We start from the raw sequence: 20,939 nt of genomic DNA on the forward strand, positions 1-20,939 counted from the left end.
TTCCTAAACATTAGGAGTATAGCTGGTTCTTTTAGTTCCTTCACATCTTTATTCAGATTTCGTGTTCTCAGAGATAACTTACCTGGCCATCCAATGTAAAACTTCAGTGTTCTTCTTTCTCCCAGCATTTCATATTCCCTTTTCTTATATTCATTTTGACTTAACATTGTATATATTCTCCTCCTGCTAGAGTGAAACTCCATGAAAGCAAGGATTTTTGTCCATTTTGCTTACTACTTCATCTCTAGCACCTAGAGCAGTAACTGATACAGGGTAATATTACAAATAATTGTTGAATGCATACGGAATGTGAACCCCAATTGAAAATAGTCTTTAAGTGCTAGAAGTGTCCTATAACATAAATAATCTCACCAAATACTTGTTTAATGGTTTGATGATAACAGCCAGTATGTACTAAGCCTTTATTATATGCCAGCCAGCCGCCGTTAAACACCTACCAGTGGTTATCACATTTTATTCACATAATATAATGAGGTGCTATTCAGGAGTTCCCAAGACTGCCCTCAGATTTAGTGATTTTCTAGAATTACAGAGAGGTCAGCAAAGCTGTTATACTCAAAATTGCATTTTATTATGGTGAGGGATGCACATTAAAATCCACAAAGAGTCGCATAGGGCAGAGTTCACAAGAAACCAGGCACAAGTTTCCAGTTGTCTTCTCCTAGTAGAGCCATATGGACACTGCTTGCTTCTCCCAGCAGTGATGCGTGACAACACAGAGAGTATTGCTAGCTAAGGGAACTTACTTGAGCCCTGGTTAGGGTTTTTATTGGGGTCAGTCATGTTGGTATGGCTGGCTGGCTGCCTACATGGCTGACCTTAGTCAGTCTCTCCAGACTCCAAAGGTCAAGCTGAAGTCATATAACCCAAGGTCCCCACCATAAATCACATTGTTAGTTTAGGCTATCTGGAGTGGCCCAAGGCCCCTACCATGAATTACTTTGTTAGTATAGACTGTCTGGTCCCAGACCCGGAGTTAAACAAAGACACATTCATCAGGCAGCATATTCTGAGGGCTTAAATGTTACCTCTGAGGAGTAGGTCAAAGACCAAACCTTCAGTATACATAATGTAGACAACTCTGGTTTGCTGAGATAGTTCTTTACTGGACATGGGGCATGTCTTTTATAGATAAAGAAAGAGATTTTAGAGGCAGTGCCTTGTCCATGGTCCCACAGCAGGGTTCCTTGACTTTATAGCAAGAGTCAGCAAAGTTTCCTCTTATTGGGCTAAATAGTAAATACCTGTAAGATTTTGTGGGCCATTTAGTTGCAGTAGCAACTATTCATATATATAAACAAGTAGTGGTTGCTGTGTTCAAGTAAATCTTTCCTCACAAAAACAGGCAGCCTGCAGGCTGTAGCTTGCCAACCCTTGCTCTGAAGTATTAAAAAAACAAAAACAAAAACAAACACAGTTTGTACTCTATTCTACTTAAAGCTGAGGAAAAGACTTAATCCATTCACTCCTGCAAGGATAGATTTTAGGAGATGTTTGCCAGAATTCACTGAATTTTTAGCACTGTAAATACTTTAAAGATGTAGACAATTTTTGGCATAACTTTAAAAAATCTACAAAATTGTTTAGTTGCTTCCTAGTACAGTAAGATTTCTTGGTTTTGTTTTTTATTTTATTTATTATTTTATTTATGTATTTATATTAATTATTTTTATTAACATATAATGTATTATTTGCCCCAGGGGTAAAGGTCTGAATCTTCAGGCTTACATACTTCACAGCACTTACCATATCACATACCCTCCCCAATGCCCATAACCCAACCACCCTGTCCACACCCTGCCTCTCCCCAGCAACCCTCAGTTTGTTTTGTGAGATTAAGAGTCTCTTATGGTTTGTCTTCTTCCCGATCCCATCCTGTTTCATTTTTTCCTTCTCTACCCACCCCAAACCCTCTACTCTGCCTCTCAACTTCCTCATGTCAGGGAGATCATATGATAATTTTCTTTCTCTGATTGATTTATTTGCTCAGCATAATACCTCTAGTTCCATCCACGTCATTGCAAATGGCAAGATTTCATTTCTTTTTGTGGCTGCATAGTATTCCATTGTGTGTGTGTGTGTGTGTGTGTGTGTGTGTGTGTGTGTGTGTGTGTATATCACATTTTCTTTACCCATTTATCTGTTGATGGACATCTAGGTTCTTTCCATAGTTTGGCTATTGTGGACATTGCTGCTATAAACATTCGGGCGCACATGCCCCTTCAGATCACTACATTTGTGTCTTTAGGGTAAATACCCAGTAGTGCAATCGTATTGCACATACTACTACTATAGGGTAGTTCTATTTTCAACTTTTTGAGGAACCTCCATGCTGTTATCCAGAGTGGCTGCACCAGCTTGCATTCCCACCAACAGTGTAGGAGGGTTCCCCTTTCTCTGCATCCTCTCCAACATCTGTTGTTTCCTGACTTGTTAATTTTAGCCATTCTGACTGGTTTAAGGTGGTATCTCACTGTGGTTTTGATTTGTATTTCCCTGATGCCGAGTGATGTGGAGCACTTTTTCCTGTGTCTGTTGGCCATCTGGATGTCTTTGCAGAAATGTCTGTTCATGTCCTCTGCCCATTTCTTGATTGGATTATTTCTTCTTTGGGTGTTGAGTTTGATAAGTTCTTCATGGATTATGGATACTAGCCTTTTATCTGATGTGTCATTTGCAAATATCTTCTCCCATTCTGTCAGTTGTCTTTTGGTTTTGTTGACTGTTTCCTTTGCTGTGCAAAAGCTTTTTTCTTTTTTTTTCTTTTTTTTTTTTGTGCAAAAGCTTTTGATCTCAATGAAGTCTCACTACTTCATTTATTGCCCTTACTTCCCTTGCCTTTGGCAATGTTTCTATTCTTGTGTGTGGTGATCTATTTTTGTGTGTGGTATAAGGAAATGGTCCACTTTCATTTTTCTGCATGTGTCTGTCCAGTTTTCCCAACACCATTTATTGAAGAGATTGTCTTTTTTCCATCAGACATTCTTTCCTGCTTTGTCGAAGATTAGTGGACCATAGAGTTGAGGGTCTATTTCTGGGCTCTCTATTCTGTTCCATTGATCTATGTGTCTGTTTTTGTGCCAGTACCACACTGTCTTGATGATTATAGCTTTGTAATAGAGCTTGAAGTCTGGAATTGTGATTCTACCAACTTTGGCTTTCTTTTTCAACATTCCTCTGGCTATTCGGGGTCTTTTCTGATTCCATATAAATTTTAAGATTATTTGTTCCATTTCTTTGAAAAACTGATGATATTTTTCTTGGTTTTGTTTAAGATAAGGGGATGATACATTTATTCCAATACCATGGTAAGTTTTAATGTACCAACTCTTTAGAAAATCCATGACCAGACAATAATATTTGTCTTTAAGATATCTGGCCACCAAGTTTGGGAATTAAACTTTATCCATTTCCCTCACCTTACATTTTAAGAGTTTGAGGGGATAAATAGGTTAACTTTAGGACATATGTATGACCTACCACTTTTCTACATTCTTGTACAGTTCTCTTTGAATTTTTAGAAATGCTTCCTTATTGATATTTTATATATATATTAACTTATGTAATAATTATATGATATATATATATGTTCTGTTTTTTCCAGAAACCTTGTTTTTATTTTGTCTTGTATATCAGTTATACTCAGAATCCATATGTAACAATTGTTAGGTTTACCATGGTTGTAGTATTTGGTTAATGAATCTAGTTTTGAACCCTAGATAGTTTAAATGCTAGTATACTTTTTTTTTAAGGTTTTTATTTTGAAATAATTGTAGATTCACAGGAAATTGTGTAGTAAGGACCCAGGTACTCTTCAGCTAGTTTTTCCCAATGATTATATCTTTAAGTACAATATCAGAAACAGGAATCAGATATTAAATGTGAGTATATATACTTTTATTAAGTGGGCAGATTTTTGTAGCCACCACTCCAAACAAGATAAAGAATTACTCCATCACTACAAAGATCTTCCTTATGTTATTCCTTGGTTACACCTTTCCCCCTACTTCTTAAATTCCTAACCTTAGCAAACATTAATCTGTTTTCCATCTCTGTAATTTTGGTATTTTGAAATAGATACAGATTTACTGGAGGTTGGCTAGAAGATTATTAATTTTGTTATAAAAGAACCAGCTTTGTTTTTATTGACTGATTGTTTTTCTCTTGCTCTGTTTCCTATTTCACTGACTTCTGCTGATCATTTTTTCTCCTTTTTTCTGCTTGCTTTGGATTTAATTTTCCCTTCTTTTTGTAGTTTCTTAAGGTTGCAGCTAAGGTCATTGATTTAAAACTTATTTTCTGAGACAATTTAGTGCTATAAATTTATCCATGAATACTGCTTTAGCAAATCCCACATTGTTTTAACTTTGAATCGGTTATAGATTCACATACATTGATAAGAAATAACAGAGAGAGATCTCATGTATCCTTTACCCAGTTTCCCCCAATGGTAACATTGCAAAACTGTAGTACAGTATCACAACCAGGATGTTGACATTAATACAGACAGAGATACAGAACATTTCCATCACAGCAAGGATCCCTCTTGTTGCCCTTATAGCCATACCTACTTTCTTCCTGGCTACCCCTAAATAATCCTTAACCCTTGACATCCACTAATCTGTTCTCCATTTCTATAATTTTGTCATTTCAAGAATGTTACATAAATGGAATCATTCAGAGTGTAATCAGATTTTTTTTTTTACTCAGCATAATAATCTGGATAGTCATCAAGTTTGTTGCATATATCAGTAGTTCATTCATTTTTATTGCTTAGCAATACTCCATGGGATGGATTACCACAGTTTATTTGAAAGCTCTTCACTGATTGAAGGACATCTGCGTTGTTTACAGTTTTTGGCTGTTACAAATAAGCTGCTATAAACATTTGTGTACCGGTTTTTGGTGAACCTAATTTTTAACTTAGAGAAGTTTCTGGCTTTATGGTAATTGCATGCTAAGTTTTTAACTTGGTTAACTCAGTCTCCAGATTACTCTTTTGTGGTAGCAGTTTAAATCTTTGTTCAGTTCTTTTAGACTTAGCTGGGCTGTTTAAGAGTTTACCTTAGAAAAATATAGTTTAGCGGTCAGCAAGAAATTTGGATGGAGTTTATAAGATTTCAAGGTTTCCTTTCTTAGGCTCTCTCCTTTCATGGATTCCTAGCCTTACTTCCCAGTTTCTGACTTTGTCCTAAACTTAGCCTTCTTGTTTGTTGTTTGAATAAGGCAAATTTTTGGCCTTCTCAAGTAGTTCCAACTAGGACCTGCCTTCAAGAATAAAGCTATGAAAGCAGAAGAATTAGCCAGTGCTATTCCTTCTTTCCAAGTGCAGACTTCTCTCCAGATTCTGCCAGCTATTCATATATTTCTAGTGTTTTCAGGCAGAGATTTTTAAAAATTTAATTTAGGATTTGTAGTTTTTACCTACAGGAGGATTAGCCCAGTAAGACATACTCTACCATTCCTCAAAGTGGACCTATTGTATATTATTTAAAATTTTATACCAATTGGAGCATTTTATACAAATGGCAACATACCATTCTTTTTCTTGCTTTTTAAACTTAATATATAGTGGAGAGTTTCTTTTGAATGTATATAATTATGCCTTGTTTTTATAATTATATAATTATCTGCTGCACGGATATATTCTATTCAACAAGTTCCACTGTTGGTGGACACTTGGTTTGTTCCCATTTTTTGCATTTAAATATTGCTGCATTATGTATCCTTGAACATAAGGCATTTTGTATATATGCAGGCATTTTTGGATTAATTCTTAGAAGTAAAATTGTCAGATTGGCCTACATAAAGATGGCTGTGATTTATACTTTCAACAACATTGGGTAAGAATGCCAGTTTTCTCCCCCACACACTAACCAACTCAGTATTAAAATTTTTGTCCCATCTGTCTATTTTTACAAATGACTTTTAGTTTTAATTTGCTTTTCTCTTATGAGACTAAGCATCTTTTAGTATGTTGAAAGGCCATTTATGTTGTTTTATGAACTTTCTTTTTATTTTTTTTTGCCCATTTTTCTTCTGAGATTTTAATTTTTTTTACTTGTAGGAACTTTTCATCTATTAAACATATTCTTATATCACACATTGTCAGGGAAATAGAAATAAAAACTACAATGAGACACCATCTCATACCTATCAGAATGGCTAAAATTAACAACACAAGACCAACAGATGTTGGCAAGGTTGCAGAGAAAAGGCAATACTCTTACATTGTTGGTGGGAATGCAGGCTGGTGCAGTCACTTGGAAGACTGTATGGAGGTTCCTCAAAAATTTAAAAATAGAACTTCCCTTGATTTAGCCATTGTACTACTAGGTATTTACCCAAAGGAAACAAAAGTACTGGTTCAAAGGGATATGTTCACCCCAAGGTTTATATTTATAGCAACATTATCAACAATAGTCCAATTGTAGGAAGAGCCCAAATGTCCATCAACTGATGAATGGATAAAAAATATATATGCCGTGTGTGTGTGTGTGTGTGTGTGTGTGTGTGTGTGTCTGTCTGTAATGGAATATTACTCAGCCATAAAAATTAATGATTTCCTGCTGTTTGCAGTGAAATGAATGGAGCTCGAAAATATTATGTTAAGTGAAATAAGTCAGAGAAAGACAAATACCATATGATTTCACTCATGTAGAATTTAAGAAACAAAACAGATGAACATGGGGGAAAAAAGAGAGGTAAACCATAAAACAGACTCTTAACTATAGAGAACAAATAGGGTTGATGGAGGGGAGATGGTCAGAGGCACGAGTTAAATGGGTGATAGGTATTAAGGAGAGCACTTTTGATGAGCTCTTGGTGTTTAAGTGATGAATCACAAAATTCTACATCCGAAATTAATATTACACTGTATGGTAACTAACTGGATTTTTTTTAAATTTAAAAAAAATTTTTATTTATTTGACAGAGAGAAAGAGAGAGCACTAGCAGGGGGAGCGGCAGAGTGAGAGGGAGATGCAGACTCCCTGCTGAGCAGGGAGTCTGATGTTGGGCTGGATCCTAGGTCCCTGGCATCATGACCTGAACCGAAGGCAGATGCTTAACCAACTGAGCCACCCAGGTGCCCCAACGAACTGGAATTTAAATGAAAACTTGAAAGTACAAAAGTACACAAACAAAAAATATATTCTTTGTCATATGTTCCCACATTTTTTCCTATTTTTTGTCTGCGTTCTGACTTGATTTAGGAGACTTTACCTTGAAGGAGGTTTTTATTTTTAGCCAAGTCTGTTAGTTTTCTATTATGGTATTTGAATCATATTTAGAGAAGCCCTTCCCCATTTCAGGATTTAAAATTTTGTCCTGTATTTTCTCCTGGTGGTTTTTTTTTTTTTCCTGTTTTTTATTATGTTCGAATTTTTATCTTTCTGAATCTAAAATTTATTTTGGGAGAAAGAATGTAGAGACAAGTTACTCTTTAAAATTTTTTTTCCATTTTATTTCTTTTCAGTGTTCCAGAATTCATTGTTTATGCACCACACCCAGTGCTCCATGCAATATGTGCCCTCCATAATACCCACCAACAGGCTCACCCATTCCCTCACCACCCCCCATCCAAAACCCTCAGTGTGTTTCTCAGAGTCCACAGTCTCTCATGGTTTGTCTGCCCTCTGACTTCCATTTGCAAATCAATCAATGTGATAGAACAAATCAATAAGAGAACAGAGAAGAACCATATGATCCTCTCAATTGATACAGGAAAAGCATTTGACAAGATACAGCATCTGTTCCTAATTAAAACGTTTCAAAGTATAGGGATAGAGAGAACATTCCTCAACTTCATAAAATCTATCTATGAAAAACCCACAGCGAATATCATTCTCAATGGGGAAAAGCTGACAGCCTTCCCTTTGAGATCAGGAACACGACAGGGATGCCCACTCTCTCCACTCTTGTTCAACATAGTACTAGAAGTCCTAGCAATCGGAACACAAAGCAATCGGAAAACAAAAATAAATAAAAGTTATTCAAATTGGCAATGAAGAACTCAAACTCTCTCTCTTCACAGGTGACATGATACTTATTTTTTTTTATTTTTTATTTTTTTGACGTGATACTTTATACGGAAAACCCAAAAGACTCCAGCCCCAAACTACGAGAACTCATACAGCAATTCAGTAATGTGGCAGGATACAAAATCAATGCACAGAAATCAGTTGCTTTCTTAAACACTAGCAATGAAAACATAGAAAGGGAAATTAGAGAATAGATTCCATTTACTATATAGCACCAAGAACCATAAGACACCTCGGAATAAACCTAACCAAAGAAGTAAAGGACCTGTACTCGAGGAACTACAGAACACTCGTGAAAGAAATTGAAGACACAAAAAGATGGAAGACCATTCCATGCTCATGGATTGGAAGAATAAACATTGTTAAAATGTCTATATTGCCTAGAGCAATCTATACTTTCAGTGCCATGCCAATCAAATTCTATCGACATTTTTCAAAGAGCTGGAACAAACAATCCTAAAATTTGTATGGAACCAGAAGAGACCCTGAATTGCTATGGAAATGTTGAAAAAGAAAAACAAAACTGGGGGCATCATGTTCCCTGATTTCAAGCTTTACTACAAAGCTGTGATCACCAAGACAGCATGGTACTGGCACAAAAACAGACACATAGACCAGTGGAACAGAATAGAGAGACCAGATATGGATGCACAACTCTATGGCCAAAAAATCTGTGACAGAGCAGGAAAAAATATACAGTAGAAAAAAGACAGTCTCTTCAATAAATGCTGCTGGTAAAATTGGACAGCTATGTATAGAAGAATGAAGCTCAACCATTCTCTTCCACCATACACAAAGATAAACTCAAAATGGATAAAAGACCTCCACGTGAGGCAGGAATCTATCAAAATCCTAGAGGAGAACATAAGTGGTAACCTCTTCAACATCAGTCACGGCAACTTCTTTCAAAACATGTCTCCAAAGACAAAGGAAATAAAAGCAAAAATGAACTTTTGGGACTTCATCAAGATCAAAAGCCTCTGCAAAGCAAACGAAACAGTCAACAGAACAAAAAGGCAACCCACGGAATGGGAGAAGATATACACTAATGACACTACAGACAAAGGGCTGATATCCAAGATCTATAAAGAGATTCCTCAAACTCAACCACACAAAACAGATTATCATGTCAAAAAATGGGCAGAAGACATGAACAGACACTTCTCCAAAGAAGACATACAAAAGGCTAATAGGCACATGAAAAAATGTGCATCATCATTAGCCATCAGGGAGATTCAAATCAAAACCACATTGAGATACCACCTTACACCAGTTAGAATGGCCAAAATTAACAAGACAGGAAACAAGTATTGGAGAGATGTAGAGAAAGGAAAACTCTTTTACACTGTTGGTGGGAATGCAAGTTGGTGCAGCCACTTTGGAAAACAGTGTGGAGATTCCTCAAAAATGAAAAACAGAGCTACCCTATGACCCTGCAATTGCACTACTGGGTATTTACCCCAAAGATACAGATAGAATGAAAAGAAGGGCCACCTGTACCCCAGTGTTCATAGCAGCAATGGCCACAGTTGCCAAACTGTGGAAAGAACCAAGATGCCCTTTAGCGGATGAATGGATAAAGAAGATACAGTCCATATATACAATGGAGTGTTATGCCTCCATCAGAAAGGATGAATACCCAACTTTTGTAGCAGCATGGAAGGGACTGGAAGAGATTATGCTGAGTAAAAGTTTTTCGATGGATGGATTTTGTGTACTTTGTATTCTCCTAAGATAGGAAAATACCTAAAATATTTATATTCACCTGTTGATGTCATAATTTATGGTTTCTGCCCTTGGTGTCATGCTTAGGCTTTCTCCACCCTCCAAATTATACAAATACCCACCTTTATTTTATTTTTGCTACTTTGATATTTAGTTTTTATATTTAAGTCTTTAATGAACCTAAAAAGTATTTTGACATATGGTGAGTGAGTTGGTACCGAACTTATTTTCTATACAGTTAACTAGCCCATTTTTCTACTGCCATTTGTTTATTGAATCATTTCCTCACAAATTTCAAATGCTGTCTTTAATATTTTCAAATTTTTATCTATGGAACTATTCCTTCACTTTTGTTTCATTGATTGCTCAGGTCCTTGTACTAATACCGTACTGTTGTTTATTTGAAAAATAAAAATATCAAGCAAAATAAAAATAAAACAAGGATAGTTTGTTTTAAAAGCACAAGGTTGTATTATAAATTTAAAATAATTTTTGGCTATTCTTCTGAGAGCACTTTAAACTCACATGATAAAGAAGTTTAAATTAATTTGGGGGGAATTAACATTTAATATTCTCATTCAGGAATATGGTATATTTTTGTATTTGTGAATGTTTTATGTTTCTCAATTGATTTTTATAATTTTCTTTGCAAGGGTTAATAGTATATGCAGTGTGTATCATTATTGAAGTATGTGATTATGTACTTTAAAAAAGAATAGTTGTTGGGGGTACCTGGGTGGTTCAGTTAGTTAGACGTCCAACTCTTGATTTCAGCTCAGGTCATGGTCTCAGGGCATTGTGATTGAGCCCAGATTGAGCCTAGAGTTAAGCTCCACTGCCTGCTTAAAATTCTCTCTCTCTTTCTCCGTCTGCCCCTCCCTGCATGCCTGCGCGCGTGTGTGTGTGCGCGCACGCGGACACACTTGCTTGCTTACTCTCTCTCTCTCAAAAAAAAAAAGAATAGTTGTTAAGAGAGTACATTTTCAGAGTTCTCATCACAAGGAGAAAAATTTTTTTTCTTTTTTTTTTTTGTTGCATCTCTGTGAGATGGGTGTTAGCTGAATCTAGTGTAACAGTTTTACAATATATGTAAATCTAACCATCATGCTGTATGCCTTAAACTTATACAGTAATATATCAATTCTCAATGAGACTGAAAAAAAATTTTGATAATTAAAAAATATAAGTTTTTCAAAATAAAAAGACAAGAAAGATATAAAGTAAGGTATTAAATGGTTATCTCTGCTCAAATGATAGGTGATTTGGGAGTTTATTTTCTTGGTGCCTGCCTGTTTTCAAAAGTTTAATATTTAAGCATGTATAACTTCTTTATACATGCTTAAATATTAAAAGTCACAATTCCAGAACACTTATGTGACATGTTTTATGTATAGTGATATATGAAATATATAATAGTTCTAATGAGAAAAATAAATTTATGTTCAAAAGTACCATTGGAAATAAAAAATCACTTAAAGCTTTTTATATGAATGAAAATAAGTATAACTTTAATTGCTCATAGTAATTTTAAATGTTGGCTAACTGAAGGTGATGTCAAAAACTGAGTAAATTTATGATTTCTATTAGTTTCCCTTAACAGAGGAATTTTTAAGTCAATATTCAGTATTTCAAATAATATAGAGTTGTCAGTTGGCCATAAGCTAGTTGTTTAAGTAACATCTAATATATTTTAAATAATCTGATAAGCCTCATAGCTTAATATGGAATGCAGAAATACTCACTTATACTTTTTAACCATAATCTCTTCACAGTGTAGATTTTCAGAAAAGGTGATTATTAAAGAAGAAAAAGAAAATATTTTTGAAGTTTGCAAAAGGTCGGTACCATTTTTAATTATGTAATTTTAATATAGTCATATAATTTGTATTTTGAGTGTGTTTTTCATTCTCTGCTCTATGTACTTGGGCTACTCTGCCTTAAGCCATACATGAATATTGTTAATTGGTGTATCAGATATACTCAGATGTCAGGGATACTTTCAGTTACCTTAAAGCTGTGACAAAAATTTTTGAGCCATTAAAATATTTTTTGAGGAAGGAATAAGGAATAGTGATAAAAGAAAAAAGAATGTGGAATGTGTTCATGACTTTCATGGAGGTAAAAGGACAAGGAATCAAATGAATATTGCAGTTTGCAGGTATCTGTTGTGGTTGTGGTAATTAGTACTAATAGTTACAGTACACTCACTAGAACATATGCAAATACCAAACTTAGAATCAGAGGGCACCTTGAAGATACCTGACCCATCCTGCACCCCAGTTTTGCTGTTGAGGCAAGGTATACTCAGATCAGGTGACAAATGTATTCAAGTACTTTTATATTAAGGCTATAGTTTTCAAAGTGTGATCCTTGTAGCACCAGAATCAAATGCGAGCATGTCAGAAATACAAATTATTTGGTCCTGTCCCTGACCTGCTGAATTAGAAACTCTGGAGATGGGGCCCATCAGTCTGTTTCAGTAAGGCCACCAGCTGATCCTAATATGTGCTCAAGTTTGAGAACCTTAGTCTGAAGGAAAAGCCTAGGTAAGAATTAGATTGGCACAAAAACCCAGTTTGATCCATGACCATTTGAAATTTTAAAAAGGAAAAAATGACAAAAGTTAACTGTTTTTCTTCTTTCGAAAGCATTTTGCTTACAAACCAAATAGTGTCATTGCAGCCTGAAGAGTTTTATCATCAGTTTGATTCTACCATAATGACCAGGAGTGTGACACTGGACAAGTCACTACGTTACCCCAAGCTTCAGTCATCCAATCAAAAACAAAAGAATTTTGCTAATCTTTTACATCTGTAAAATTCCGTAATTCTTATTTGTTTCTTCCGTATTTTTGCTTTTGTTTTGAGAAAGGTTATGTTGATTGCACTTATTAATGATGTCCCAAGTTGGAAAGAGAAGTGATTATCTTTATTTTCTGTTGTGTGCACGTGAGCAGATGCATGAGCAGGAGAAGGGTCAGAGGGAGAAGGAGACTCCCCACTGAGAGGGGAAGCCTAATGCAGGGCTTGATCCCAGGACCCTGGGATCATGACCTGAGCCAGAGGCAGACACTTCACTGCTTACCTGACGGGACACCCAGGCGCCTCTGTGTAATTTTTAAGCTCTGTCAATGCTACTGAGTTGAAACTGTTAAAAGCATGAGACCCTCTTCTTTCTTACTATTTTTATTCTCCTCTGACCCAGGGAACCCCAGCTGAAAAAGCTTGTTAGAATTGTTTTTAAGGTAAAATATAGTATCTGAGGGATTTTTCTCCTAAAAACTGAATTCATTTCTGTCAGCTTTGAGATACTTCCCACTCTCCCCCTTGCTTATTTCTTTTTCTAGGTAAGTGAAACTCCAGAAAACTCTTTTAAGTTTTTCTAAAATTGGTTATATAGGATCTCATGTATTAAAATAAAGTCAAAGCTGTTTAAATCTAAGCAACCAAGAACAGTACATTTTTTATACCTTCTTCCCAAAGGAAGCTCTCAAGTACATGTATAAGTTTATTAAATATACTTGTCCTGAAGAATAATTTATAATTCATTTATTTCACTATACTGTCGATGGAATAATTGGATGATCTTTTCTGGATTAGAATGCTAGCTCAGTTCCTCCTCAGCCTTTTTGTCTGGCATGATCAAAAATATTCTGCTCTAGTTTTAACCCAACCACCTTACTCCTACCCCTGTCCCGGCCATTTACCAAGCTTTTGTTTCCTATTTAAGAAGGCAAGAACACTTACTGAAAATACTGAAGAATCATAGTATACAACATGGTATATAGCATATACATAGTGTGTTAGGTTGTGTTTCCACTTATTTGATTCTCATTACTTTAATGTTCTTAGAGTAATTTAAATTCTGGTTTTGGCTTTTGTGCTCATACAGTGAAGATTCTAAAAATGCAGAGCTTGTGGTTGGTGAAAGTCAGCTAGCAGTACTGGCCCCAAAACCTCTATGCTTATCAGTGCCACCTTTGAATATAAGTGGTCATCAAGAAGACATATTACTGAAGCCCTGGATGAATGGTACTGTTTTCTTAGTAAGATTCTGTTGGCTTTTGATAATATAGAAACTGCACAGGAGTTTGTTTGTTTTTTTTCACCAAAACTGAAAAAGTTTATAAAAATCAAACCAAGCCTAGAATATGTTAAAATTGGAAAGCTTGTATACCTTTGCTCAGAACTTTTGATGGAACAATTTCTGTATTTATGTGATAGCGGTAGTACAGATAAATTATAGGTTATTCCTAAAATATTCATATTTTGTTGAATATTTTAGAATTTCATAATGTATTTTAGAATTTGTGTCAGTTTTTTTGATAATCCATAATGATTTGAACAAAATAAACTAGACTGGAGGATGAATTTAGAAACAATAACATTTCTTTGTGTAGCCCACATCTAATTCTTCTGTACTTCCCTGTTACTTACTTTATTCTGCCTGGTGTTGCATACTACAGCAGCATGCCCAGATGATTGTGTGTTTTATCTTAAAAAGCCTTAACAGTTTTTATAATGAAAATTACAGCAAAGCTATTCAGCAGAAACTTAAGCTTGTTCCAAATTCATCTCAATGCTGCCAAGTGAAAAATGAAATTATTTAAAAATAAACATGTTTATTTTTTTATCTTTAGAGAAAAACACTTCTAAATGTCCTAATTCTCATTTTAAAAGACCAGTGTTAAGGGAGAGAATGCCTGGTGTATTAGTAGCTCAGGCAGCCATAACAAAATACCACAGACCGGGTGGCCTAAATGACAGAAATTTATTTCACACAGTTATGGAGGCTAGAAGTCTATGATCAGGTTTCTGGCAGGATTCCGTTTCTGGCTCTCTTCCTGGCTTGCAGATGGCTGCCTTCTTGCTAAGTCCTCACATGGCCTTCCCTTGATGCATACATGTGGAGTGAGAGAGCAACACTCTGATGTCTCTTCTTAGAAAGACACTAATTCCATCAGAGTAGTGTCTCAGTCTTTTTCTTTCTTTTTTTTTTTTTTTCCAAGATTTTATTTATTTATTTGACAGAGACACAGCAAGAGAGGGAACAAAAGCAGGGGGAGAGGGAGAAACAGACTTCCTGCCAAGCAGGGAACCCAATGGGGGATTCCATCCCAGGACCCGGGAATCATGACCAGAGCCAAAGGCAGACGCTTAGAGAGAGAACCACCCAGAAGCCCCTCATTGTCTCAATTTTATGACCGCATGTGTCCTTAATTAGCTCTGTAAAAGACCCTATCTTCAAGATTTTATTTATTTATTTATTTATTTGACAGAGAGAGTGAGAGAGTGTGCACTCACAAGCAGACAGAGCTCCAGGCAGGGGGAGAGGGAGAAGCAGGCTCCCCGCTGAGCTGGGAGCCTGATGCGGGCCTAGATCCCAGGACCCTGGGATCATGACCTGAGCCAAAAGCTCGACTGACTGAGCCACACAGGTGTCCCAAAAAGGCCCTATCTTCGAATAAATTCACCTTGGGGGTTAGGGCTTGAACATATGAATTTGTGGGGGGTACATAGTTCATTTTGTAATACCTGGGTTTGTCGGTTTTCTTTCCTTAGAAATTTTAATTGTGTATCATATATGTCTGTTTAATATAGAGACTGTCATTTGAATATAGTGTTCAGTGCTGCTGTATAAGGCTTTTAAGAAAGTACCTTCCAGGGATGCCTGAGTGGCTCAGTTGGTTAAGCCACTGCCTTCGGCTCAGGTCATGATCCCAGAGTCCTGGGATCGAGTCCCACATCGGGTTCCTTGCTTGGTAGGGAGACTGCTTCTCTCGCTGCCTCTGCCTGCCTCTCTGCCTGCTTGTGTGTACACACTCTCTCTCTCTCTCTGGCAAATAAATAAAAATCTTAAAAAAATATATATATATATATATATATTTAAAAAAAAAGGAAGTACCTTCCACTTAAAATGAGTTTAAAATTTTACATCTAGGCCTAGAAATACCTAAGGAGCAGCTATGATGTAATCATTTTTTATTTCACAGGCACACACTGTAGCATCATAGTCTGTGAACTGAGATGAGTAGTCCAAAGTGAAACTTTAAAGCAGAGAGTAGTGTTAATCTGTTTCATTGTTATGAAGGGAACAAGTTATAACATGTTGGTGTGTGATGTCATTCTTAATCATTTCTAGATTTCAGATTTCCAGGAAAACATTCTCTCCTAAAGCTGCAAAATCCTGAAACTTATGAAATATTTAAGAGGGAAAAAAATTTAGGGGTAAGTCCTCCATATTAAAAAAAAAATCCTATAAAGCACATATTTTGGTTGTATTGCCCCATCATTTTTTAAGCACTTCTGGCCATTTACAGATTTTGAATGGCAGTTGTTCGTAAGAAGCAGAAAATGAGTAGTGATTCATCGGATATTCACAAATAGTATAAGACATTGAAAGCAGAAGGCCGGGTGGGTAGGGTGGAGAGGGGATATCCTAAAGAGAAAATGTAGGATGAATAGTACCCTGTGATGGAAGAAAAAGCTAGTGATTAAATTAAAGCAGTTTATAAGAAAAGTTTGTTGTAAATATTTTATTCTAACATTTCTCTTTCTGTTAATCAGAAAAGCTACAGAGAACTTAGGTTATAAATAACTGTATCTGAAATATGTATATTATAATAGAATAACTTTTTATAAAAGCAAAAGGGGCACGTATATGGGAAAGGGGAGGGAATGTATAAACTTTTAAAAACATGTAAAGTAAAGCAGTAGTAACTTTGGAATATTTTACACTGAAGGAAATTGCAAAAATTCAGACAAATCATTTTAAATTGTTTTTTTTTCATTATTTTTGAAAATATAAATTGGTTGGAAGTTTTTTAATCAGGTCAGCAAACAATTTGATTGATACTGTTTTGGGTATATAATATTTCTGATTCCTTTAAATACTTTCTCACTTGATTATGGTATTTTACAATTACATAAAGGATTTATCTAATTTTCTAGGTGTTCCAGAAGCCCTTAGGGTTGATACTACCCCATAGATACTGCAAATTTCATTTTAATACGTTACGTGGCTGTGAGCGATCACAATGCAAGTTTGCTCATGTGCCTGAGCAAGGGGATGAGAAGGTAAAATATGTAAAGTCTTTGAAGAAGAGATTGTTTTAATAATCATCTCAGTCATACTTTTTTTTATTTAATTTTTTTCAGTGTTCCAAGATTCATTGTTTATGTGCCACACCCAGCACTCCACGCAATACGTGCCCTCCTTAACACCCACCACCAGACTCACCCAACCTCCCCACCCTCCTCCTCTCCAAATCCCTCAGTTTGTTTTCCAAAGTGGCTGCACCAACTTGCATTCCCACCAACAGTGTAAAAGAGTTTTCTTTTCTCTACATCTCTCCAATACTTGTTGTTTCCTGTCTTGTTAATTTTGGCCATTCTAACTGGTGTAAGGTGGTATCTCAATGTGGTTTTGATTTGAATCTCCCTGATGGCTAATGATGATGCACATTTTTTCATGTGCCTATTAGCCTTTTGTATGTCTTCTTTGGAGAAGTGTCTGTTCATGTCTTCTGCCCATTTTTTGACATGATAATCTGTTTTGTGTGGTTGAGTTTGAGGAATCTCTTTATAGATCTTGGATATCAGCCCTTTGTCTGTAGTGTCATTAGTGTATATCTTCTCCCATTCCGTGGGTTGCCTTTTTGTTCTGTTGACTGTTTCGTTTGCTTTGCAGAGGCTTTTGATCTTGATGAAGTCCCAAAAGTTCATTTTTGCTTTTATTTCCTTTGTCTTTGGAGACATGTTTTGAAAGAAGTTGCCGTGACTGATGTTGAAGAGGTTACCACTTATGTTCTCCTCTAGGATTTTGATAGATTCCTGCCTCACGTGGAGGTCTTTTATCCATTTTGAGTTTATCTTTGTGTATGGTGGAAGAGAATGGTTGAGCTTCATTCTTCTATACATAGCTGTCCAATTTTACCAGCAGCATTTATTGAAGAGACTGTCTTTTTTCTACTGTATATTTTTTCCTGCTCTGTCACAGATTTTTTGGCCATAGAGTTGTGCATCCATATCTGGTCTCTCTATTCTGTTCCACTGGTCTATGTGTCTGTTTTTGTGCCAGTACCATGCTGTCTTGGTGATCACAGCTTTGTAGTAAAGCTTGAAATCAGGGAACATGATGCCCCCAGTTTTGTTTTTCTTTTTCAACATTTCCATAGCAATTCAGGGTCTCTTCTGGTTCCATACAAATTTTAGGATTGTTTGTTCCAGCTCTTTGAAAAATGTCGATAGAATTTGATTGGCATGGCACTGAAAGTATAGATTGCTCTAGGCAATATAGACATTTTAACAATGTTTATTCTTCCAATCCATGAGCATGGAATGGTCTTCCATCTTTTTGTGTCTTCAATTTCTTTCACGAGTGTTCTGTAGTTCCTCGAGTACAGGTCCTTTACTTCTTTGGTTAGGTTTATTCCGAGGTGTCTTATGGTTCTTGGTGCTATATAGTAAATGGAATCTATTCTCTAATTTCCCTTTCTATGTTTTCATTGCTAGTGTTTAAGAAAGCAACTGATTTCTGTGCATTGATTTTGTATCCTGCCACATTACTGAATTGCTGTATGAGTTCTCGTAGTTTGGGGCTGGAGTCTTTTGGGTTTTCCGTATAAAGTATCATGTCACCTGTGAAGAGAGAGAGTTTGAGTTCTTCTTTGCCAATTTGAATACCTTTGTTTCTTTTTGTTTTCCGATTGCTTTGTGTTCCGGTTGCTAGGACTTCTAGTACTATGTTGAACAAGAGTGGAGAGAGTGTTGTGTTCCTGATCTCAAGGGGAAGGCTGTCAGCTTTTCCCCATTGAGAATGATATTCACTGTGGGTTTTTCATAGATAGATTTTATGAAGTTGAGGAATGTTCCCTCTATCCCTATACTTTGAAGCATTTTAATCAGGAACAGATGCTATATCTTGCCAAATGCTTTTTCTGCATCAATTGAGGACCATGTGGTTCTTCTCTCTTTTATTGATTTGTTCTTTTACTTTGATTGATATTCAAATGTTGAATCACCCTTGCAACACAGGAATAAATCCCACCTGCACATGGTGGATAATTTTTTTATTGTATTGTTGGATCCTCTTAGCTAGGATCTTGTTGAGAATCTTGGCATCCATATTCATCAGGGATATTGGTCTGAAATTCTCCTTTTTGATGGGGTCTTTGCCTGGTTTGGAGGTCAGGGTAATGCTGGCTTCATAGAAAGAGTCTGGAAGTTTTCCTTCTTTTTCAATTTTTTGAAACAGCTTCAGGAGAATAGGTATTATTTCTTCTTTGAATGTTTGGTAGAATTCTCCAGAGAATCCATCAGGTCCTGGGCCTTGTTTTTTGGGAGGTTTTTGATCACTTCTTCAATCTTGTTACTCGATATTGGTCTATTCAGGTTGTTAGTTTCTTCCCGATTCAGTTTTGGAAGTTTATAGGTTTCCAGGAATACATCTATTTCTTCTGTGTTGCTTAACTTATTGGCATGTAACTGTTGATAATAATTTCTGATGATTGTTTCTGTTTCCTTGGTGTTAGTCGTGATCTCTCCTTTTTCATTCATAATTTTATTAATTTGGATCCTCTCTCTTTTCTTTTGGATTAGTTTGGCCAGTGGTTTATCAATTTTATTGATTCTTTCCAAAAACCAGCTTCTGGTTTCATTGATGTGTTCTACTGTGTCTCTAGTTTCTATCTCACTGATCTCTGCTCTAATCTTGATTGTTTCCCTTCTTGTGTGTGGGGTTGGCTTAATTTGTTGTTGATTCTCCAGTTCTTTAAGGTGTAGAGACAGCTGGTGTATTCTGGCTTTTTCAGTTTTTTTGAGGGAGGCTTGGATGGCTATGTATTTCCCCTTTAGGACTGCCTTTGCTGTATCCCTTAGGTTTTAGACCGAAGTATCTTCATTCTCATTGGTTTCCATGAATTGTTTAAGTTCTTCCTTGAGTTCCTGGTTGATCCAAACATTCTTAAGCAGGGTGGTCTTTAGCTTCCAAGTGTTTGAAGTCCTTCCAAACTTTTTCTTGTGATTAAGTTCCAGTTTCAAAGCATTGTGGTCTGAGAATATGCAGGGAATAATCTCAGTATTTTGGTATCGGTTGAGCCTGATTTGTGACCCAGTATGTGGTCTATTCTGGAGAAAGTTCCCTGTGAGCTCAAGAAGAATGAGTATTCTGCTGTTTTAGGATGGAATGTTCTGTATGTATCTATGAGGTCCATCTGGTCCAATGTGTCATTAAAAGCTTTTATTTCTTTATTGATTTTCTGCTTGGATGATATGTCTATTACTGAGAGTGGTGTGTTAAGATCCCCTACTATTAATGTATTCATAGCAATATGGCTGTTTATTTTGATTAACAGTTGGCTCATGTAGTTGGCTGCTCCCATGTTGGGGGCATAAATATTTAAAATTGTTAGATCTTCTTGGGGGATAGACCCTTTAAGAATGATGTAATGTGGAGCGCCTGGGTGGCTCAGTCAGTTAAACGTCTGCCTTCAGCTCAGGTCATGATCCCAGGGTCCTGGGATCGAGCCCCACATCGGGCTCCCTGCTTAGGGGGGAGCCTGCTTCTCCCTCTCCCTCTGCCTGCTGCTTCTCCTGCTTGTGCTCTCTCTCTCTCTTTCTCTGTCAAATAAATAAATAAATAAAATCTTAAAAAAAAAAAAGAACGATGTAGTGTACTTCTATATCTCTGCCTAAAGACTTTAGTTTAAAATCTAATTATCTGGGGTGCCTAGGTGGCTCAATGGCTTAAGCCTCTGCCTTCTGCTCAGGTCCTGATCTCAGGGTTGTGGTCTTGAGCTCCACATTGGGCTCTCTGCTCGGTGGGGAGTCTGCTTCTCTCCTCTCTCTGCCTGCCTCTCTGCCTACTTGTGATCTCTCCCTCTCTCTCTCAAATAAATAAATAAAAACTTTATAAAAATAGGTAATTTATCTGATATGAGAATTGCTACCCCAGATTTCTTTTGAGGCCCATTAGCATGAAAGACGGTTTTCCATCCCTTCACTCTCAGTCTGGTTGTATCTTTATGTTCCAAATGGGTCTCTTATAGACAGCATATGGATGGGGCCTGTCCTTTTATCCAATCTGCAACCCTGTGCCATTTTATGGGAGCATTTAGGCCGTTCACATTGGGAGTAATTACTGAAAGATAAG

General features: G+C 36.4%; 1 protein-coding gene across 1 annotated transcript in view; it reads left to right on the forward strand.

The window, feature by feature from the left end:
- TOPAZ1 (testis and ovary specific TOPAZ 1) overlaps positions 1–20,939 on the forward strand; it is a gene marked incomplete at both ends in the record, with an annotated part of 120,396 nt that overhangs the window by 24,138 nt on the left and 75,319 nt on the right. The window contains 4 exon segments of the mRNA XM_080811833.1: positions 11,561–11,625; positions 13,680–13,819; positions 15,930–16,015; positions 16,739–16,864. Of these exon segments, the coding sequence (XP_080667959.1) occupies positions 11,561–11,625; positions 13,680–13,819; positions 15,930–16,015; positions 16,739–16,864 (417 nt within the window).

Source organism: Martes martes (assembly GCF_963455335.1).
Source record: "Martes martes genome assembly, chromosome: 1".
NCBI classification, from domain to species: Eukaryota; Metazoa; Chordata; class Mammalia; order Carnivora; family Mustelidae; genus Martes; species Martes martes.